Below are 23,495 nucleotides of genomic sequence, written 5' to 3'. Positions count from 1 at the left end.
GGAATGGGTCATGTCAATCACATCATTCTCCCAATGATGTGATCCCGTTAATCAAATGACAACTCATGTCTATGGTTAGGAAACATAACCATCTTTGATCAACGAGCTAGTCAAGTAGAGGCATACTAGTGACACTCTGTTTGTCTATGTATTCACACATGTATTATGTTTCCGGTTAATACAATTCTAGCATGAATAATAAACATTTATCATGATATAAGGAAATAAATAATAACTTTATTATTGCCTCTAGGGCATATTTCCTTCAGATGGGGACGGAGGGCTTTGTCAACTTAGTCAATATGAACGATTCTAGCTCCGTGACCGTACGGTGTCCATCCAATGGCCGTAGTGCTTCTTCAACCTCTGGTCTTCTTGCTCCAGCCGCCCAAAGCAGCGCCGGTCGTGCCGCCTGCTCCTGCCTCCCGTGGCCGGCTGTGCTGCCGTGGAGGCCTCACCGCCCCCTACTATTCCCACCGCTGGCCAGGCCCTGCGGCGATGGCAGCCTCACACCGCAGCCGAACGAGTGAACCCTCATACTCCTCTCCGCGTGGGCATCCACTGCCGCGTCTTCATCAGATCCGTGTCGTCCCCTTCCTAGGCCTCGCTGTCGTCCACCGCCCTGGTGCTCTCGGTGCGGCATGGTCAACGTGGTCAAGGAACGACTTCCATCGGACGTGGACTGTACGTGGAGAGGCTGACAGCTGAGTCCACGGCGGCAGCAAGGAAGTGCCTCCTTATTATGCGGAAAATAACGATTCCTCCACCTGACAGCAGGGACCCACCGGACGGGCCACCGTATTTCGTGAAAAAAAACGTTTCCCCGCTGACTGCTGGGACCCACTAGCTACACCTTCGCACACAAGGAAGTGCGTCCGGGAAAAAAAATGATTCGCCCCCCTGACTGCTGGGACCCACCAGCTACGTCTTCGCACACAAGGAAGTGCGTCCGGGCAAAAAAAACCAAAACGATTCGCCCCCTGACTGCTGGGACCCACCAGCTACATCTTCGCAGGCAAGGAAGTGCCTGACAGTCGGGACCCACCTGGTCGAAGCGTACGTAGAGTTGTCATTCTGGTCGTGAACGTGTACGTACATATATACTGGTCGATGTAGAGGCGCGCACGTGTCGTAGTAGAGGCGTGTACGTGTCGTAGTAGAGGCGTGCACGTAGCATGTACACATACGTACAGCAGCCAGGGTGCAAGAAAGAAAATACGGCCACGTACGTACATACGGGCAGGGTCTCGAACGCCTACTCGCGCATACGTACGGCGAGGGCTCGTGTACATGGCTAGGTCGGAACGGAGAAACAGCGTTGTCATCGTGTTCATGGGGAGGCAACGGAATGCGTCGTGTTCATAGGGAGGCAACGGAATGCGGCGTGTTCATGGGGAGGGGTGTGGCGTATCACAAAACGGAGGAAACGGACCTCCTACGGTCGAAACGGGGGTCCTGTTGATCGAGAGGAGTGTGGCGTACTGCAAAACAGAGGAAACGGACCTCCTACAGTCGAAACGGGGGTCCTGTTGATCGAGAGGGGTATGGCGTACCACAAAACGGAGGAAACGGAGATCCTACGATCGAAACGGGGTTCCTGTTGATCGGGAGGGGTGTGGCGTACCGCAAAACGAACGAAACGGACCTCCTACGGTCGAAACAGGGGTCCTGTTGATCGGAAGGGGTGTGGCGTACCGCAAAACGGACGAAACGGACCTCCTACGGTCGAAACGGGGGTCCTATTCATCAGTAGGGGTGTGACGTACCGCAAAACGGGACTCCACGAGATACTGTTCATCTCCACCGTCGACCTCCTCCAGCCTCCACGGGCTACCGTCGACCTCCTCCAGCCTCCACGGGCTCCTATTTATCCAGCCTCCACCACGCGCTACTTCACCGGCTACTGTTCAACCACCCCTCCACGGGCACCACTCCACCGTCTACTGTTCATCCAGCCCTCCACACCACGGGGTCCTGTTCAACCACCACTCCACGGGCACCCCTCCACCGTCTACTGTTCATCCAGCCCTCCACCACATCACGGAGTCCTGTTCATCTAGAGGCAACGGCACCGCTCACTGTTCATCCACCCCCCCCCAACGCTCACTGTTCATCCCAGAGGCAGCATCGATCGGCTTCAGTTAACAGCAATAGCGAAGGAATCGCTCGATCGGGTTCAGTTAACAGCCATCGATCGATCGCTCGGGTTCAGTAACGTGTAGCCTGCAGTGCAATCGCTCGGGTTCAGTTAGAGCCCAACGCCTCGCTCGGGTTCAGTTAGAGCCAACGCCTCGCACACACGCGCGTACGTGTATGAGAGAAACGCGCATCGCTCGGCCCCTGACCTCCCACCGTAACCGGGAACTCCCCGAAATTTTCCTCGCCCTCGCTTCTACCATGGTTTTTTTCCGTCATGGACAGCCCAAAGAATGTCATGCAGCTGCGTCTCCGGCCCGCCCAGGACGAAAAGCCCATTTTCTTTCATGATTTTTTGTCACAGAAGTAGGAGCACACCACATCTATGGTGATACCGGGTTTTGTCACAATTATCGTCATAGAAGTGTCATATGTATGACAGAAAAAAATTCGTTCGGCCCAAAATGTCACGGATGTGTCTTTTTTTGTAGTGCAACCCTGCCGGTCTGCCTGTTCCTCCTAGCTTAGATAATAAAGCTCAGGTTATCCAGCGATTCTCATACCATCACCCCACTCCCCTGAATTTTAAGATGAGGTCCATGGTGTCCCTCCCCGCCAGATCCACATCCCTTGCTCCAGAATGTCGCAGCCTAAACTCGACCACATATCCCGGGGAGCCCGACGAGAGTTCGACCAAGAAGAGGTTTATCATGGCCTCTCCGGCGGACGTTGGCGAGGTGGTCGTCGTTCGCCCCGACCTATCGACCCCGGAGCAACACGTAGTCGCGGAAGTCGGTGAAGACGTTAACTACATTGCCATGTCGAAGGCTTCATGTCAGCAGGCTAGCGTATTACTGTATCTCGGGAAAGCTGGCTACGACATCAAGCTTGTCCACACCGACGGCTTCACGTGCGCCATGTCACAGGTTAAGTGGTCCATCCCAACCCCTCTGGTTCAACCATCGTCGATCTCTTCGACGGCCCTGCCACTGATCTCCTCCGCCAAGCAGTCAAGGATTTGCAAGCTTTATACGCCATCGAGCCCATTTTGTCACTTTTGAAGAACACGTTCTACGGCGGCGGCTTGGGATCCTCAATTGCCAAGTCAGATCTCATCGACCACGACCACGACCACAAGGAGGGCACCCACGAAGATTCTTCCAAGGTGAAACGACCCATCCGTGACATCAGAGAGCGCACCATGGGTCTGTGCTCTTCCAACTGGAAGGATCCCATCCATGAAATGTGAGGCAACATTCTATCAGCAAAAATTACCTTTTCTAGCTTGCCAACCCGTACCCTTTGTTGTAGTAGCATTTTCCGTGCGGTGCTTTAACTGTGTCGTGTTTAATTATTTCAGTTATGCAAAAATGTATTGTTTAATAGGTCTATGTGATGTTTAAGTATGAATTGTCCACTTTAGTTTCACAAATGTCTATATTTGGTTGTTTATAGTGAGTAGATGTCTTGTTTATCTATATTTGGTTGTTAGGTTGGTTGGAGTGAGCATTTTTCCAGTTATCGAGCAGATGCCTTGTTTATCTATATTTGGTTCTTAGTTTGGTTGCAGTGAGTATTTGTCCGGTTATCAAGCAGATGCCTTGTTTATCTGTATTTGGTTGTTAGGTTGCTTTTTTTAGCATTTGTCTAGTTACCAAGCAGATGCCTTGTTTATCTGTATTTGGTTGTTAGGTTACTTTTTTAGCATTTCTCCAGTTATCAAGCAGATGCCTTGTTTATCTTTATCTGCTTGTTAGGTTGGCTGCAGTGAGCATTTGTCCAGTTTTCAAGCATATGTCATGTTTATCTGTATTTCCTTGTTAGGTTGGTTGCAGTGAGACTCTGTCTAGTTTTCAATGGCTATATTTGTTTGTTATACTGGTCATTTATGCCTTGTCTATTTCAGTCATTCACAATGTGTGGTTCATTATGTGCAAGTTGGAATTGTGCCGCTCGACTATATCAATACCAGTTTGAACAGCTATATTTGGTTCCAGTTATTCCTGGTGTAGTTAACACATGCCCTTTATTTCAGTTTTACACATTTATCCAGTGTGATGTTTAAGCATTACCTATGTTCTATTCATTTTTAACAATACCAGTTTGAATTGTAATATTTGATGGTTGTTAAGCCTGTTGTCGGTAACATTGCCTTCCATTTTATATCTGCTTTAACAGCATGCTGAAACCAACACATTCAAGCTATCATTTGGAGATGATGTTGTTTACCTTTGCTATATTTGTTTGATGTTAAGATTGCGGTACTTATCATGTCTTTCCACTACTTATGCAGGATAACAACGGGAGTGGCCACCATTTTTCGCCGAGGTTAGCTTCATCCCCCGGCTTGTACTCCCCCCATCGTTCCATAGTGTAGTGCATATAGATCCAGGCCTGGACACTAGTTAGCTTCTAATATTGACTTGTTGCTTGTAGGTACATATGCCCATGACAAGGATCCAGGCATCGACCCTTTTTGCGTATGGGGCAATCAGATATTGATGAACAAGCATCAAGTGAGGAAACTGATAAGGATTATTAGCAAAAAGATATGAATGGTGGCAAGCAAATTATTTGTTTATGCTCTATCCAACACAACAGTGAGCTGTAGGATGGTAACTACAAACTCTGCAGCCTTCTCTTTTTACTGCCCATAATGAGTTGTTAGACAACAATGTCTGAATCTTTTTCGTTCCCAGTGGTTCCTGAAGCAGTTCACTCAAGATTACCTCGCAAAGTACATGATTGGTGGACACACAATGAAGGTTAAATTATTTCATCCAGACTACAATGAGCATCGAGAAGTCCTAATGAAGAAAGTGAAGGATGGACGGGTAGCCATCACAAGGGGTTGGCCTAGAGTCGTGCGCGTCTTACGCATGAAGGAGGGCACAATATGGGCATTCCGCTTCACCTTCTCCAGCAACCAGAATGTCTTTCGCCTCTCTTTTTACAGTCTTTAGTACAACTGTGGTTCATCATTCTTTACTTGGTGCTTCTATAGTTCTTCAGTATATGTACCCGTGCATTGAATTGTGGATTCGTGGTTGAACCTATTTTTGTAATAAACATGGTTGGATATGAAATAAGTGATTGCCTACTTTCAAATTCATAACATGTGATTTTTAAATTAGAGATTAATTGGATTAATTATGGATTAAATAGGGATTACACTACACACGGTTTATGAAAGCGAAACGTCTACGATATACATGGAGATCAGAAATGTTTCTAGAATCCACTACGTGTGCGATCAATCTCCACTTCACACACGACTTTCTCTTAAAAACTGTTTGCGTTACGCCACATTGCGTAAACGTTTATCACATAAAAAATGTGTGTGATGGACAACCTTTGCTACACGGTTTCTTTCTACGCACCGCGTGTGATGCATTCAATAACGCAAACGATAAAATTATTAATATCGTGTGCAATGGCAACACTATCACAAACGATTTAACGGGGAAAATTGTGTGTGATTTACCTGTGAACGGAAACGTTTTCCTTGGAGCGACTGTGTGGGATGTACATACGAACGGAAACGTTTAGCGGGGACTGACTGTGTGGGATGTACTTGCAACCGGAAACAATTTCGCCGTATAATTGTATTTTTAGCTGTATTGTACGTATTTCCGTATTTGAGTGCTTGACGGTCGCACACGACCTCATTTTGCCGAACGTGTGTGCCAGGAGGGCATATCCCCGATGGTTTCTGGGTCGTGTGGGAAGGACCCCCCTATCGCCCACACTCACTTGGCGACGGTTCCAGATGCCGTCAGGGAAAGGGGTTTTAAACCGTTTGTTTAGAACCGACGCGCACCAGTGCAAGTAGGATTCGCCCCCCTCCTATTCCAACTAGGAGAAGGAAGGGAAGGGAGAAGGGGGAGAAGGAAAGAGGAGGGCGCTGCCCCCTCCTAGTTCAATTCGGACCAGCCCATGGGGGGCGTGTGACCACCCCTTGAGGCCCTCATCTCCTTTTCACTAAATCCCATTAAGGCCCATTATTCCTTGGAGGATTCCGGTAACCTCCCGGTACTCCAGAAAATACCCGAAACACTTCGGAACCATTCCGGTGTCCGAGTATAACCTTCCAATATATAGATCTTTACCTCTCGACCATTTCGAGACTTCTCGTCATGTCCGTGATCTCATCCGGGACTCCGAACAATCTTCAGTCATCAAATCACATAACTCATAATACAAATCGTCATCAAACGTTAAGCGTGCGGACCCTACGGGTTCGAGAACTATGTTGACATGACCGAGACACATCTCCGGTCAATAACCAATAGCGGAACATGGATGCTCATATTGGCTCCTACATATCCTACGAAGATCTTTATCAGTCAAACCACATAACAACATACGTTATTCCCTTTGTCATTGGTATGTTACTTGTCCGAGATTCGATCGTCGGTATCATCATACCTAGTTCAATCTCGTTACCGGCAAGTCTCTTTACTCGTTCCGTAATGCATCATCCCGCAACTAACTCATTAGTCATATCGCTTTCAAGGCTTATAGTGATGAGCATTACCGAGAGGGCCTAGAGATACCTCTCCGATACATGGAGTGACAAATCCTAATCTTGATCTATGCCAACTCAACAAACACCATCGGAGACACTTGTAGAGCATCTTTATAATCACCCAGTTACGTTGTGATGTTTGATAGCACACAAAGTGTTCCTCCGGTATTTGGGAGTTGCATAATCTCATAGTCAGAGGGACATGTATAAGTCATGAAGAAAGCAATAGCAATAAAACTAAACGATCATTATGCTAAGCTAACTGATGGGTCTTGTCCATCACATCATTCTCTAATGATGTGATTTTGTTCATCAAATGACAACACATGTCTATGGTCAGGAAACTTAACCATCTTTGATTAACGAGCTAGTCAAGTAGAGGCATACTAGGGACACTTTGTTTTATCTATGTATCCACACATGTATCAAGTTTCTGGTTAATACAATTCTATCATGAATAATAAATATTTATCATGGTATAAGAAAATATAAATAACAACTTTATTATTGCCTCTAGGGCATATTTCCTTCAAACCAAGCTTTTCAACCTCATTTTTCGGGCAAACAAAATGCCAGAAGAATGGAAATGGAGTATATTAGTACCAATCTTCAAGAACAAGGGGGGTGTTTAGAGTTGTACTAATTATCGTGGAATTAAGCTGATGAGCCATACAATGAAGTTATGGGAGAGAGTCATTGAGCACCGTTTAAGAAGAATGACAAGCGTGACAAAAAATCAGTTTGGTTTCATGCATGGGAGGTCGACCATGGAAGCCATTTTCTTGGTACAACAACTTATGAAGAGATATAGGGACATGCTGTGCGGTTTCAGTACTACTAGGTGTGAGGAGGAGATTAGCCTTGATGGCCAGATGGTACCCCAGAAGGACACTTTTCGGTATTTGAGGTCAATGCTGCAGGAGGATGAGGGTATTGATGAAGATATAAACCATCGAATCAAAGCCGGATGGATGAAGTGGCGCCAAGCTTCTGGCATTCTCTATGACAAGAGAGTGCCACAAAAGCTAAAAGGCAAGTTTACAGGATGGCGGTTCGACCCGCAATGTTGTATGGCGCCGAGTGTTAGCCGACTAAAAGACGACATGTTCAACAGTTAGGTGTGGCATATATGCGTATGTTGAGATGGATGTGTGGCCACACGAGGAAGGATCGAGTCCGGAATGATGATATATGAGATAGGGGTAGCACTAATTGAAGAGAAGCTTGTCCAACATTGTCTGAGATGGTTTGGGCATATTCAGCGCATGCCTCCAGAAACTTCAGTGCATAGCAGACGGCTAAAGCGTGCGGAGAATGTCAAGTAAGGGCGGGGTAGACCGAATTTGACATGGGAGGAGTCCGTTAAGAGAGACCTGAAGATTGGAGTATCTTGCTATCCATGTGCGAGCCATGAGTTGTTGCGAGATCTTATGGGTTTCATCTCTAACCTATCCCAATTTGTTTGGGACTAAAGACTTTGTTGTTATTGTTGTTGTTTGTTGTTGTTGTTAGTTGGGCCAGACTAATCACACTACTGGGGTGACCAGGCCTGGCATACATTTTTTTACGAGGACACCAAGCAAACAAGTACCAGACAGATCACAGGCACCGTCCAGACAAGGTGTAACAGTGTGGACACGAACAAAACACATTCTTAGCCTCAGTTTTGCCCATACTTCACAAAAGTTCCAACTTCGCCATTGAGTGCAGTTGCGCGGTCGACGGCAGCAGGCGGTTAGGCTGGTGGTATCTCAGCAGTTTGAGGCAGAAGATGAACAGTGGAGAGAGGGGCGGAGGTAGACGAAGGGATCTCGCCGTTGGTTTTGCATCGGATGGCTGAAGATGAATCGACTAAGCCTTGTTCGTCTTCAGTCCACTGGTCTCAAACCAGTCGCGCAACAGAATTATTACTCCCGAAAGACAGGTCAGAGTTTATGTTTTCTGCACTGGAACACGAAATCACTCTAGACGTTTACGATGTCCAGACACGTAAACCACATTTACATATCACAGCCCCAAACGGTCCAACGTTCCAACCCCATCCCCATCCCCGCCTCGGGCGCGCGCGAAGCTCCGCCGCCGCTGCAGGATGTCGCTCTGCTGCTGCAGCGCGGGGAGCCGTCGCCTCCTCCTCTCGCGCCTCCTCCTCGGCCAGGGCCGCCAGGCCCGGCGCCCCCTCCTCCACCTTCGCACCACCGCGACCGCCGCCGCCTCGTCCTCCGCCACATCTCTCTCGACGCAGCAGCAGCGCCAGGTCTCCCTCTACGTGGAAGCCCTCCTCGACTGGAACCAGGTCGCTCTCTAAACCTCAGCCACCGGCTCCCACCCTAAACCCCAGTTGCTTACATGTTCTCTTCGCTGTTCAGAGGATGAACCTGACCGCCGTCACCGACGAGTCCGAGGTCATGACGCGCCACGTGGTTGACTCGCTCGCCGTGCTTCCTCCACTCGAGCGCGCATACACCTCCCGCGGCGGCGACATTTCTGGCATCAGCCTTGTCGATGTCGGCTCTGGTGCGGGGCTCCCCGGGCTGATCCTTGCTGTTGCGCGGCCAAGTAATCAATCATCTCTGTTCAACGATTAGTGTTTCATGAAATCACTGAAAACACTATGTGCTTTTTTTTACCTTTCCTGTTGCAATTTGAATTAATATTTTCTGTTTCAGGCTGGAAGTTTACGCTGTTGGAGTCGATGCGGAAGCGGTGCACGTTCTTGGAGCACGCAGTTGAGGTCATGGAGCTGTCAAATGTGGATGTGGTGTGTGACCGAGCTGAGGTAAGCTGTCTTTGAGCAGCTAAGATAATGCAATGCATTCTGATAATCTGATTGATTGAATTTCTCGTGTATTTGATTGGATTTGCGACAATCTGGTTTTCTTATTTTAGAAGAGTTGGAATTGTTAGATCCTCTGGATCGAGTAGGTTAGATGTTCCGCGGTAGTTTAGAAGATGTTCCGACACTGAGAGTTGACAACTACACTGAGTGGAGGAAGAAAGTAGACCTGGCATTTGTCTGTGCTGAGGTGGACTGGGTTGTGGATGAACCATAGCCGGTCAGACCTACAGAGCCAGTCAGAGAGGCCACCGACGATGATGTTGCGTGGGAGAAAAAGAAAAAGGATCATGTTCCAGTGGAGATGTTATATTCCATTAAAAACCAAAAGTGGGTCAATGCAAACAAAAAGTGCATAGCATTTATAAAGAATACAATTGAGAATGCCATTGTGGGCTCAATTGCAGAGTGCACTTCCGTAGGGGAGTTGCTTACAAAGATAACCAGTTCACTGGTTCTTCAAAAACATACGCCACCCAGTTGATAAAGCAACTAGTGACAGAGAACTACAATGGCGGTGGTCATGGAATAAGAGAGCACATTCTCAGGATGAGCAACATGGCAACAAAGCTCAAGCCCATGGATGCGGATCTGGAGATCAAACCAGCGCTCCTGGTCCACCTGGTCATGGCTTCACTGCCAAAGGAGTTTGAAACCTTTGTTGTAAACTACAATATGTCACCTGGAACATGGGACATTGAAAAGACAATAGCAATGTGTGACCAAGAAGAGGACATACTCAAAGCCTCACATGGTGGTTCACTCAACTATGTGAAGGATAACAAGAAAAAGAATTACAATCAAAATAGCAAAGTTTCTCCTTCTAAGCCACATGGAAAAACTCAACATCAGCATAAGTCTTTTCCAGTTAACAAAGACACATGTCTCCATTGTAATAAGACTTGGCACTATAAGAAAGATTGCCCTGATTGGCTGAAGTCCATAATGGCAAAGAGAGGTAACAATATTGTTTCCTTTGAAAATGAATCCTTGTATACACAGTTTTCGGAATCTACTTGGTGGATTGACTCAGGAGCAACTGTCCATGTTGCAAATTCGTTACAGGGATTCCATTCGACGCGGACTACGCAAAAAAGCGAAAGACGCATTGAAGTGGCAAACGGAGTTGAAGCAGAAGTTGCAGCTGTCGGCGACATCTCCCTGGAGTTAGCTGATGGATTCAAGCTTCTGCTTAAAGATGTTCTATATGTTCCATCATGTCATAGAAACTTGGTTAGTGTTTCATGTTTGGACAAAGATAATTATGAATGTTATTTTGGACATGACAAGTGTGCCATATGGTTTAATAATGCTTATGTGGGTGATGCTTTACTACACGATGAGCTTTATTTATTATCACTACGTGGAAAAGTGCATTCTATGTGTAATGGGAATGAGCATGTCGCATCGAATAAAGAACAAAAGAAAAGAAAGAGAGCTCACGACTCATCGAAATTATGACACTGTCGCTTGGGCCATATTTCCAAGGGGAGAATAGAAAGATTAGTCAAAAGTGAAATTCTTCCTCCGCTAGAGTTCTCAGACTTAGAACAATGCATAGATTGCATTAAGGAAAGTATGTAAAACAAATTAAAAAGGTGCAAACCGTAGCACAACAACACTAGAAATCATTCACACTGACATTTTCGGACCATTTTCGGTGAAAAGTGTGGATGGATATGATTCGTTCATAACATTTACAGATGATTACTCTCGCTATGACCACTCGCAAGTAGGACGTCATCCATATGCACAGGATTAGAATGAATTTCCTATTCTATAAATTTGCATGACCATAGTACTCTCCCCCACGGTCGGATCTTACTATCTTTATTCTTTTATCATGCTGATTTTCAACTTCAGCTTTGAATATCTTAAATTTATCCAACACTTCAGATCTTTCTTTGATTGGATAAATATAACCATAGCGAGAGTAATCATCTGTGAATGTTATGAACGAGTCATATCCATCCACACTTTTCACCGGAAATGGTCCACAAATGTCAGTGTGAATGATTTCTAGTGTTGTTGTGCTACCGTTTGCACCCTTTTTAATTTGTTTTACATACTTTCCTTTAATGCAATCTATGCATTGTTCTAAGTCTGAGAACTCTAGCTGAGGAAGAATTTCACTTTTGACTAATCTTTCTATTCTCCCCTTGGAAATATGGCCCAAGCGACAGTGCCATAATTTCGATGAGTCGTGAGTTCTCTTTCTTTTCTTTTGTTCTTTATTCGATGCGACATGCTCATTCCCATTACACACAGAATGCACTTTTCCACGTAGTGATAATAAATAAAGCTCATCGTGTAGTAAAGCATCAACCACGTAAGCATTATTAAACCACATGACACAATTGCCATGTCCAAAATAACATTCATAATTATCTTTGTCTAAACATGAAACACTAATCAAGTTTCTATGACATGATGGAACATATAAAACATCTCTAAGCTGAAGCTTGAATCCATCAGCTAACTCCAGGGAGATGTCGCCGACAACTACAACTTCTGTTTCAACTCCGTTTGCCACTTCAATGCGTCTTTGCGTAGTCCGCGTCGAATGGAATCCCTGTAACGAATTTGCAACACGAACAGTTGCTCCTGATTCAATCCACCAAGTAGATTTCAAAAACTGTGTATACAAGGATTCATTTACAAAGGAAACAATGTTGTTACCTCTCTTTGCCATTATGGTCTTCAGGGCAATCTTTCTTATAGTGCCCAGTCTTCTTACAATGGAGACATGTGTCTTTGTCCACTGAGATGCTGATGTTGAGTTTTTCCATGTGGCTTAGAAGGAGAACCTTTGCTATTTTGATTGTAATTCGTTTTCTTGTTATCCTTCACATAGTGCCCAGTCTTTAGGGCAATCTTTCTTATAGTGCCCAGTCTTCTTACAATGGAGACATGTGTCTTTGTCCACTGAGATGCTGATGTTGAGTTTTTCCATGTGGCTTAGAAGGAGAACCTTTGCTATTTTGATTGTAATTCGTTTTCTTGTTATCCTTCACATAGTTGAGTGAACCACCATGTGAGGCTTTGAGTCTGTCCTCTTCTTGGACACACATTGCTATTGTCTTTTCAATGTCCCATGTCCAGGTGACATATTGTAGTTTACAACAAAGGTTTCAAACTCCTTTGATAGTGAAGCCATGACCAGGTGGACCAGGAGTGCTGGTTGGATCTACAGATCCGCATCCATGGGCTTGAGCATTGCTGCCATGTTGCTCATCCTGAGGATGTGCTCTCTTATTCCATGACCACCGCCAGTGTAGTTCTCTGTCACCAGTTGCTTTATCAACTAAGTGGCATATGTCTTTGAAGAACCAGTGAACTGACTCTTTATCTTTGTAAGCAACTCCCCTACGGAAGTGCACTCTGCAATTGAGCCCACGATGGCGTTCTTAATTGTATTCTTTATAAATGCCATGCACTTTTTGTTTGCATTGACCCACTTTTGGTTTTCAATGGAATATAACATCTCCACTGGAACATGATCCTTTTTTCTTTTTCTTCCACGCATCATCATCATCAGTGGCCTCTCTGACTGGCTGTAGGTCTGACCGGCTGTGATTCATCCACAACCCAGTCCACCTCAGCACAGACAAATGCCATGTCTACTTTCTTCCTCCACTCAGTGTAGTTGTCACCTCTGAGTGTCGGAACATCTTTTAGGCAACTTTTAGAATGAATTTCCTATTCTATAACTTTGCATGAATACAATTGTCCTCTCATTTTCTTTAACCCAAAATAACATCTGATTCTTTTAACTTGAAATGCCACTGTCTAGAGACTTGCTCTAGTCCATAAAAGACTTCTTGAAGCAGTATCCCTTGTGTTCTTTACTTTCATCTGATGTAACTCAGATCATGATGTGCCACTAACACTCATTGTAATCTATTCATTCTCTTTGCACAAAATCTTTCGATTTAAGTCGCGCTTTACACCTTTACATATTTCCTTTGGAGTCACATTGGCCTTGTAGACCCTTTACAGCCTACTGTTTTGGCTCCGTTGGAAATTACTTATGAGTCCCAAACATCGTTGGGATTCACCAATTTTATTTGATCTCACATAGTCTCTCATCATTTAGACAAAAAACACACTTCTCAAAACTTGATTGAGCGCTTTAAATGAGGTGGGATCAACCTCCATTTGAATTTCACTAACATAGACTTTATAGTAATCATAAGTATCTGGTTTTCTTATTCCTTGAGACCATCTGTGTCTCAGGTACTGGCACTTCTTTCATATGGGGTTGTTGTTGCTCTGTCATTGCCAAGAGGCAAATTAATTCTAGTCTTTCATTTCCAAGAGGCAATAGGTTTTACAGGGACATGTTTCATAAGATGCATGTTTACTCATTCATCCTTTATAGAGCTAACAACAGGTGTTGTATAGGTCATACAACATGCTCCCCCAGATACAATCTATTCAAGTCTTAGGTATTTTCATACCATGTTCCCCAGATTACTCCATCTTCACTAAAATTGGCGTATCTTTAAACTTTATTATTTGGGTTTATTCTGTTAAAACTTTTTTCTTTATGGCACTTTAAGCACCGTCTTAGTATTCCTTAGTCTGCTTTCGGAATTGTAAAAGATCCAGGAATACATCTATTTCTTTTCTTTAGGGGTATTATTATGACCGTCGTACTCCCTCTGATGATCACATTCTTCATTAATGGATCACTTTAGATGCATAATGTGCATCACATTATCTAAAGTATAGAGGAGTTTCAGCATTCTTAATTTATCTCATATTTCTTTCCCCCCCTCGAAATATGGCAAGAACTTTTCTGCCACAATTTTGAAAAACCATTCATGACTCTTGTGGATTGAGGAAACTTCTATTATCTACTTCATTTATCTGATTACTTTATACAAAATGAAGTTATCTGTTAACTGGTATGGGAGTACTTTTTCCTCATTTCATTTCAGAAACTCAACAGAGTTCTTTATCATTAGTACTTTTGCAAGTCACACTTGCATATCATTCTTATCTTTAGCTTCGTCTGTAACTTCTATTATCTTTGGATTTATTGAGTGCTTAATGACCGTTACACATAAGGTGTACGGTCGATACAAGGAAAGTATAATAGCTACTCCATACTTTTCTTCCAGAGTGGGACACATTAAAAGCACATGAGTCATCATATCTTTCTCCTGTCATACAGGATAAGTCCTTTGCCATAATTTCTCCCGCCATACAGGATTTTTGACATAATATTATGTCAACTTTACCCCGTTACGCAGGTATTTTTCCAGACTTTTCCCGCCATGCGGGTTTTGTCATAATCATCTTTTCCCGCCATGCGGGTAATTCCCTGTAAGGGACATAAATGCCAGAATTGGCTCTTTTGACTGCATATTCAATCATCAAATTTAGGAATAAATCTGAATGCTCTTTGACACACATGCTTGATACGACGTTGGTCAAATTAAACACGCATGTTGCTTGTTTCATCTCAAATCATGTTCTCTGAAAAATCTTCTTCATAGAGAGTACATGAAAGACATTCGTCAACCAAGACTCTCAATGATCTATCTCTTTTCATTTGAAGCCATTCTTTAGAGAGAACATACTCCCTCATGTTATGACCTTTCTTGGTCATCTTTCGGGTCACAAGTACCCAGCCATTCGCTTTCACGAATGAAAGCATGGAAAACTTTTAGTCTCAGAAAAATTAGCCAATAATCAACAATAATGAGCATAAAAATATCCCCATGTTGGTCTGGTTAAAAAATATGCACATTAAACTTTCAAAACTTTCTTCTATATATTCTAAATCATCGTTGTGGTAGAATTAGAATAAAACAACATCCTTCTACATTAATTCCATATCACCGTTGGGCGGAAATGGAAATAATGCATATAACTCATAAACAATGTGATGATAGTATTTCTATTAAACAACTTTGCTAAGAAATAAGGTGGAAATAGAAATAATGCATATAACTCATAAACAATGTGATGATAGTATTTCTATTAAACAACTTTGCTAAGAAATAATCATCATCATCAACTTTATTGCAGCGGGAACAAGAAATATACATTTCTCTAGCTCAAGAGCATTTCTTGATCTTTATTTGTTCTCTGAAAATTGTTCACTTTGATACTGAATTTATCAGAGATTTAAGCTTTGAACATAAGACCCATAGAACTATAGCACTCAACGTTGGTTAGAAAATAACAACGCCATATTTTAATTTTAAAACAAATATCTTTCTTTTGTCATAGCGGAAGCTATCTGAATCTGATTTCACCCACAGGGGAAAAACATTGCTAAGAACAGTTCTTCCAATTAAATTTTCCCGTTGGTTCCAATTTAATTGGAGGATAAAACTTTTACTTTGCAGCGAAAAAACATGAATAAAAAATTCATGAACTTTTTACTTTTCAGAAGTATTTCTTTTACTTTTTTGTTTTCTGAACAAAAAATTTCTTTGAATAATTTGAATAGAAAAAGAAAACTGTGCAACAACGCTTCCCGGCCCAAAAGGCCCAGCGGCCTGGTCTGACGTCTGGCCTTGGCCTAGCACGCCAGCTGCAGCCTGACCCTTCTCTCTTTCGGCCCACTGGCCCAGTGCGGGGATTAGGGTTTGCATCTAGGCCGTTCGTTTGCATCGGATGGTCCTGCGATCTTTTTGCTAGATCAAAACTCAGAGAGAGCAACCCCCCCCCCCCCCCCCGACAAAAACCCTAGCCACATTCGCCCTTTCCCCTCGCGCGCCCCCGCTCTCTTTCTTGCTCTGCGGTAGCGGCCCCTGTCTAGGTTGCCGGGCCACCGGGCCGTGCCCGGTCGCCGGCGATGGCGACGAGCGCCACCGCGCCGCACTGGCCTCTTCTCTTTCTTACGGTAAACTACCGTGAATCATCTGACCTACCCGATCCAGAGGATCTAACAATGGTTTCAGAGCCTGTTTTGGGTAGATTTTTTCGAGTAGAAAGAAAGCGTAGCAAAGAAATCACAGAAGAATTTCCCATCACAAAGAACCCTAGACAGGGCAAAGAAAAGCACCGGAGCAGAGCCTTGGGCTCGCCGGCAAAGAGCGCCGCCGCAACGGCCGCGTCGTTCCTCTCGATTCCGACTCGCATCGGCATGCCGAGGTTTCGGGAAGAAGGACTCTACCCCGACCGGGGCAAAGGGCACCGCCGCCAAACCGTTCGACGGCGACGCACTCACCGCAAGGCGAATGCACAGCCGGCAAAGGGGATGGCAACGGCGCCACCGTCGTCGCCTCCAAGCGAAGCAGAGGAGGAGCGGGCGTGTAGGGGAGTAGAGGGCTCGGCCACGCCTCTCTCTCGCCCTCTCTATCACAGGAGGAGGAGGATGAAAGGAGGGGGGAAGGGGCAAAAGGAAACGCAGGCTCGCGCGGCGCGGCTCGACGCCGTCGCCGGCGTGGCCCCAACCCGCCGCATCAGGAAAGCCGCTGCGCCTCTCTGCTCTCTCTCTCTCGTTCTCTGTTGCAGGAGAAGGGAGAAACTGAGGGAGCTCCTTGTCTCGAGGAGCTCCCGGTGCCGGTGGTGAACGGAAGGGAGCTCGGCGTAGAGGTCGACGGTGAAGTGGCTGGTGGCGCTTCCCATCCCTTCAGCGCCGCCCTCTCGATCGAACTAGGGTTAGGAGTGGGGAACAGTGCCGGCGGCGAACCTCGCACCTTGTGACGTGGTCCCCACCTCCTCTACATGGCACTGCGCGACAGGGGCCCACCAGCCTTGCTTGGGCTGGACGCCCCCGATCAAGGCGTGGGTCAAGGGTCCAATGGGTGGGAAGAGATAAATCTAACAGGAATTGTATGCTTAGTGTATGCCTAGTTGCTAATTTACCAAATAAATCACAACATGGAAATTTCTCAATTGAAGACATTTTTATGATCTTCAAGGTGCAAGAGATTTGTTCCTGAACACATTTGAAGCATCATCATAAAATTACCTATGATTTCCCAACCTAGTGAATGTCATCACTGTTATATTTTGACTATTTTGCTTATGTTCACTTATAGGACAGAGTGCTGGCCAAAGTCATGATTTCAGAGAGTCATTTGATGTAGCAGCTGCAAGAGCTGTCGCAGAACTTAAAATTTTAGGTATTTAATCATGTAACATGTTTTTGGGGGTTTACTAGACAATATATATCAATTAATCCTAGTTTTCTCCTTTGCAGCTGAGTACTGCCTCCCATTGGTTCGTGTTGGTGGTTTATTTATAGCTGCTAAAGGGCACGATCCTCATGTAAGTCTTTGCTATTGGAGTATTGTGCATTCCGCTAAATTCACCAACATACTTTCTGCAACTAACATTTCTTCAATTTCTTATGTTTTCTGGCAGGAAGAAATAAGAAGTGCAAAAGCTGCAGTTGGTAAATTGGGTGCCTCCATGCTAGATTTGTGCAATGGTAAACTATCTTCTTTAGCTCTGAAGAATTTATTTTATGGATTAGCTTTGAAGATTTTGATAGGTTAGTACACAGTTTTCTAAATATTATTGTCAGTTTACATGGTATTCAGTCAGTATCTTTCTGAAAATAGAAAAAAAAAGAGGGTTGGTAACAAATAGTTCTCATTTTACATGTCAAGGTATATTTTTTCTTTTCATTTTTACTTGTTGGCACATGGTACTATTTCTCTTCATGGTATTCAGTTAGTAACTCTCTTCAAAAGAGCTAGTAGCTGGATCTTTATTTTTCTACTTGCTACCATCCCCTTATGACCTTGCTAAAGCTTTTCTGAAATATATCATTTGTTATTTTATCAGCTTAGCAATTTGCATGTTTTTGATTTCTCGCGCGCTCCTGCAATAAACTGTGGAATGCGGTCCATGCTTATCAACAGACACACTTATTGATTTGTTCTGCGGTATCCTTGTGTACTTATGTGTAGATGCAATGTTTGACCTGTTTTTTTTTGCGGGATAATGTTTGACCTGTTCCCTTAACTAATTCATGACCATGTACGATGTCCATGATAATAGAAAAAAGTAGATGCAACTTTTGCCAACTGATGACTACGTGCTATATCCATGTTGATCAAACAGTAACACAATTTCGAGCTGATCCCTTTACTAATTCCTGAGAACGGGATAAGCATAGAAGGATAAAACTCCCGATATCTTAAGCCTCTCTTCGTTTGCAGTCGAATCGATGGGACCTCATGGTCAACGAACGGCAGTTCTGTACCTCAAGGAACGCACTACTCCAAAAAAGTACCCTCGGCAGCCAGGTAATCATCCTTAGCCGCCTTTAGGAAAGGCACATCGTTCGATAAGTTTATTATGATTCTTCAGAGCTCAAGCATGCATTTCATGTCATCCAGGTACCCCTTCTAAGACACCATTATGAGAAGCATGCTGACTTTATATGGTAGACACACAATGATCAAAAGATGATCCGTGGATGCTCTCCCTCCAAATGGACACCCAGTGGGGGACGACGATTGTTCTCAAAGCATGAAAGGATTAATCTACCACCCTGACAGCAGGTATTTGTTGTCTGCAAGGAAACTGGTGCTTCACTCCATGTATCTGTAACAAAAAGTCGCAGATGTTCCATTAGAGAATACTACGTACATGATGCTGCCCTGTTTATGGTATTCTCGTCGGCATTTCTTATGTAGAACAGATACAGAATGTCGGACGGGGAAATGTATAATACTGCAAGATTGAGCTAAAGTCTTCAACTGCTACAACTCGACTTAGAAATAAGTTGTCCTTGTCACACTTGAATGACTCTTCCCGTTGGTTTCTTGCTACGCAGTTAAACACGGTTGAGAGAAACTATTTTTCTGATCTGACAAGCAAAACGGACATTATCATATCCTCGCTTTTCAACACGTACACATGGCCACATATCACTTTCTGAAAACATCCTTCCACCAGCTTGCCAAGGCCAGCATTAGACTATTCCAACCGAGGAGAGGGAAACTTCTCCCCTCCTACCTTCTTCCCACAGAGCAGATGCAGAGTCCAGACTGCTGACGACCATTACAACATGCAACAATCACGGGACTCATTCCAACTGCACATTCATAACGGCAAGTTATACTATTATCCACAGTACGCAATAATTTGTATGCTGCTACTAGAAGGAAAGATCCAAATCCAAGCGTGTTGGCCGGCTCCGGGCGGCTGCTTCCTTCCCCCTGCCCTACCCGCCGGCTGACCGAGTAGTCCTCCATTGGACTCGTCAAGCTTTATAACCCGAGCCGGTTTTGTTCCCTAGCCTCATTCATCCACCCATCTCGCCGAGAGCTACAATGGCCGCCACCATCAGAAGAAGCGTCTCCCCCCTCCTCGCTCTGCTCGCCGCCGCGGCCACGGTGCTCGCCGTGTTGATGTCTGCGCCCGTGTCCGCCCGGAGCTTGCCGGAGGGCCTCCCGGACATCAAGCCGCTGCTGTCCAACCCGTGGTCGGCGTTCCAGAACCTCTCCGGCTGCCAGTTCGGGGACCAGCGGCAGGGCCTCGCGAGGCTCAAGGACTACCTCAGCCGCTTCGGCTACCTCCCCGCGCCGCCGGCCAAGTTCAACGACGTGTTCGACGCCGACATGGAGTCGGCCATCCGGACCTACCAGCACAACTTCGGGCTGGAGGCCACGGGCCAGCTGGACGCGGCCACCGTCGCCAAGATGATGTCCCCGCGCTGCGGCGTCGCCGACATCATCAACGGCACCTCCGCCATGGGCAAGACGGTCCACGGCCGGAACCTCTACTCCTACTTCCCGGGGTCGCCCTCGTGGCCGCGCTCCAAGAAGAGCCTCAGGTACGCCATCACGGCGGCCACCGAGACGACCATCGATCGGGCCACGCTGAGCAAGGTCTTCGCGAGCGCCTTCGCGCGCTGGTCGGCGGCCACCACGCTCAACTTCACGGAGACGGCGTCGGCGTCCGACGCCGACATCACCATCGGGTTCCACTCGGGCGACCACGGCGACGGCGAGGCGTTCGACGGGCCGCTGGGCACGCTGGCGCACGCCTTCTCGCCCACCGACGGGCGGTTCCACCTGGACGCGTCGGAGGCGTGGGTGGCCGGCGGCGACGTGTCGCGCGCGGCGCTGGACGCCGCCGTCGACCTGGAGTCGGTGGCGGTGCACGAGATCGGCCACCTGCTGGGGCTCGGCCACTCGTCGGTGGAGGGCGCCATCATGTACCCGACCATCACGTCGCGCACGCAGAAGGTGGAGCTGGCCAAGGACGACGTCGACGGCATCCAGAGCCTCTACGGCGGCAACCCTAACTTCAAGGGCGTCACGCCGCCGGCCACCAGCAGCGAGGAGACCCACAGCGCCGCCCCCAGCGCGCTCTCCAGGCCGTGGAGCGGCCTGGCCGGCGTGGCCGTGGCGGCTGCGCTCGCACTAGCTCTGTCGTGCTAGTTCTTCTTGGGTCGATCGATTCACGACCATTTTTTGGTTTTTACCTTTTTTAACGGGCATTCACTTTGCTCTAGGATTTGTGTTGTTGTATAAACATTAGTAGTCATTGGGTGTGCAAGATAGTGTAGATACGTGATTGTTAGTGCATGTATAGAGCGGATCATATAGGATATCTGTTAAAAAATACACGAAAATGGTGCGCCCATGTGGCCATGTGGTATCATATGAGTTTTGCAGAACGTGCGTTGTTGTTTTTCGCACTAGGAGTTCACTACGAAGCTAGCGGAGCAGGCGAGAACCACATGATTTGTCCCGGGGGTTCCATGTGGCATTTGGACGGCAGTTCTCGCGTCATACGCGTTGTTTGGTAGGTTCACGGCATCGATCCAGACGAGGGGGATAAGTCCACGTGAGACTACGTCTTGACCCGTTTAGAGTCTGATGAGCCTGTCGTGCCACTCATCAGAACCAAAAACACGGGGAAAGAAACAAAAACACGGGAACAGAAAATGTGGTACAAAAATGCCGTCTGGATGATACATGATTTGTAGACCCAAGAAAAACGATGTCTCATTACCTCGTGTTTTGTTTTCTTCAAATTTTCTATGGGATAATTGCCCGTTCCATACAAACCTTGAAGAAATCTGAGATGACCATCTTTTTTAAAAATGGCACAAAGGATAATTTCTCTATAGAGTAGTCCCCTGGTCTGAAATTCCTGTGTTTTACCCTTCGTCACGGTGCATATCAGTTTCGTTTACTAAATTGGTGCTCTTCCCATGCATGGAATTTGTACCTCCCGCGGCCGGACGACCGGACGAGTTGTGTGAGGCGACGACAGTGACACATCCCCGCACAGCTCGTCGACCGTGCCGGCCTCCAGTCGCCACCCGCCACCCGCCAAGCCCAGCCCAACCCAACCAACCGCCGCTGACTCCCGCGCCGATCCGATCACCCCGCAACACAACCACCAACCAGTCGCTCGCCGCCAGCCCCTCCCGCCCCCAGCTCAGATCCGCCGCCGGCCGAGGCACGCATGCCGGGGCTCCTCGCCTACTCGGGCGCCGGGCTGGGCCTCCTGGCCCTGGCGGCGCTCGAGGCCCTCCAGCCGCGCCTCCGGCCGCTCCCGCTCCTCCCGCGCCGCCTCTCCACGCCGCGGCACCACCGTCACCTCCTCGCCGCGCTGCTCTCCGCGCTCTGCCTCCTCTCGGCGCTGCTCTCCGCGCACCACCTCGCGCTGCCCACGCTCGCCGCCTCCGCGCTCTTCCTGCTCCACTCCCTCGCCCCGTTCGCGTTCGCGCGGCTCGCCGCCCCGCCACCGCCGCCGCTGCTCGACCTCCTCCTCGCCGCGGCCTTCGGGCAGGAGCTGCTGCTCTTCGCGCACCGCCGCCCCTCCACCGCCGCCGGCATCGAGAACCGCTACTTCGACCTCTTCCTCGTCCCCGTCGTCGTCTGCCTCGGCGCCACCCTGCTCGCCGCGCACCGCCCGGGGGCCGCGCCGCCCCGCCTCGCCCGCGCTGCGGGGCTCGCCCTGCAGGGCACCTGGATGCTGCAGATGGGCTTCTCCTTCTTCACCGACGCCATCGCCGCCGGCTGCGCGCTCCACGCGCAGAGCCGGGCGGACTACACCATCAAGTGCCGCACCCACGAGGACTACCACCGCGCGCGCTCCGTCGCCACGCTGCAGTTCAACGGCCACCTCGCGCTGCTCGTGCTCGCCGGGGCGGCCACGTACGCTGCTGTCATCTCCAGAGGGAACGGCAGTCCACCGAGCGGCTACAGGATGCTGGGCAAGGAAGTGCAGATGGAGGGCATGCCATTGACATCTCAGTTCACCCTGGATTCGGATGAGGAGAAGGAAGATGAAGGGATCACAACCGCAGAGCCACCGGTGGCGAATGGGGTGAACTCACATCGCCAGATCTCCGAGCAGACACCTGATGATCCCAAGTGACGGGGATGGAGTTTGGTGCTTTTGATGTAGAATAGCTCATTGGAGGTGAATATCACAGTGAAACTGAAGAGTGATCCGGCATCATGTTTGTGTGTTTCCACTGCATTTCAGTATGGTACCCTCTTTTCGATACTTGATTGAGATCACCTTAGGTGTGTGTAGGAGCGTGCACAATTTGATTTGCATACATCAAAGTTAGCCTTTGTACAATATTGTAATACCGTCGATTCAGATAGTTTTCTGAGGAATAAAGTTAACTCTTGTTACTGTACTGTGTCTGTATGACCAGTTGATATCTACTACCCTTGAGCTGTGGCATAAGCATGTCAGGTCGTAGTTATTTGAATTTTGGTTTCAGAAGCATTTTGGGTAATTGAGCTGAATAATGCATCGCAGTGTGCATCCTGTTATCTTAAGTAGGTCTTCTGTGGTTCTGTCCTGATGGGTTTTGCCTTCGGAGATTAGTTGGGAAGTAAAACCATCGGGCGTTGGACTGCAAGGTGGAGGGATGTACAAATTGCTAGCCATTTAAAAGTTCAACTGCTATGTCTGTCTGTTTGGTTAATTGTTCCTTTTTTGGTGGTTGACTCAATACAGGAGGAATGCTGGTAATTCAGTTATGCCGAGCAAAGATTTGTGGCAGAACTGCCTGCAATGTTCATAGTTGAGGTGATTACC

The 23,495-nt window shown here is 47.1% G+C and overlaps 3 protein-coding genes across 4 annotated transcripts; all 3 read left to right on the top strand.

Moving 5' to 3' along the window:
• Positions 1–8,693: 8,693 nt before the first annotated feature.
• Positions 8,694–19,214, top strand: LOC125522040 (S-adenosyl-L-methionine-dependent methyltransferases superfamily protein). Of its 2 annotated transcripts, XM_048687108.2 has the most exons (8): positions 8,698–8,957; positions 9,031–9,220; positions 9,331–9,440; positions 17,509–17,587; positions 17,665–17,732; positions 17,829–17,895; positions 18,632–18,718; positions 18,812–19,214. In XM_048687108.2, exons 1-8 carry the CDS (start codon positions 8,754–8,756, stop codon positions 18,835–18,837), a joined length of 831 nt encoding a protein of 276 aa, XP_048543065.1. In that variant the 5' UTR covers positions 8,698–8,753; the 3' UTR covers positions 18,838–19,214. The 2 variants fall into 2 exon arrangements, with proteins under 2 accessions (XP_048543064.2, XP_048543065.1); XM_048687107.2 differs by lacking the exons at positions 17,509–17,587; positions 17,665–17,732; positions 17,829–17,895; positions 18,632–18,718; positions 18,812–19,214 and adding an exon at positions 10,563–12,404 and having other exon boundaries at positions 8,694–8,957.
• Positions 19,215–19,483: 269 nt separating this feature from the next.
• Positions 19,484–21,086, top strand: LOC125522038 (metalloendoproteinase 2-MMP-like). The gene has a single exon (XM_048687105.2). It carries the CDS (start codon positions 19,751–19,753, stop codon positions 20,861–20,863), a length of 1,113 nt encoding a protein of 370 aa, XP_048543062.1. The 5' UTR covers positions 19,484–19,750; the 3' UTR covers positions 20,864–21,086.
• A 470-nt stretch (positions 21,087–21,556) lies between these two features.
• On the top strand, positions 21,557–23,088 carry LOC125522039 (plant viral-response family protein (DUF716)). Its single transcript, XM_048687106.2, has one exon. The coding sequence runs from the start codon at positions 21,900–21,902 to the stop codon at positions 22,815–22,817; it is 918 nt and encodes a 305-aa protein (XP_048543063.2). The 5' UTR covers positions 21,557–21,899; the 3' UTR covers positions 22,818–23,088.
• Positions 23,089–23,495: the final 407 nt, after the last annotated feature.

This window comes from Triticum urartu, chromosome 7A, assembly GCF_056163025.1.
Source record: "Triticum urartu cultivar PI428250 chromosome 7A, HENAU_Tu73, whole genome shotgun sequence".
Classification (NCBI taxonomy): domain Eukaryota; kingdom Viridiplantae; phylum Streptophyta; class Magnoliopsida; order Poales; family Poaceae; genus Triticum; species Triticum urartu.
Note: the sequence above shows the minus strand (reverse complement) of the source record. Positions and strands in the feature narration are given on the sequence as shown.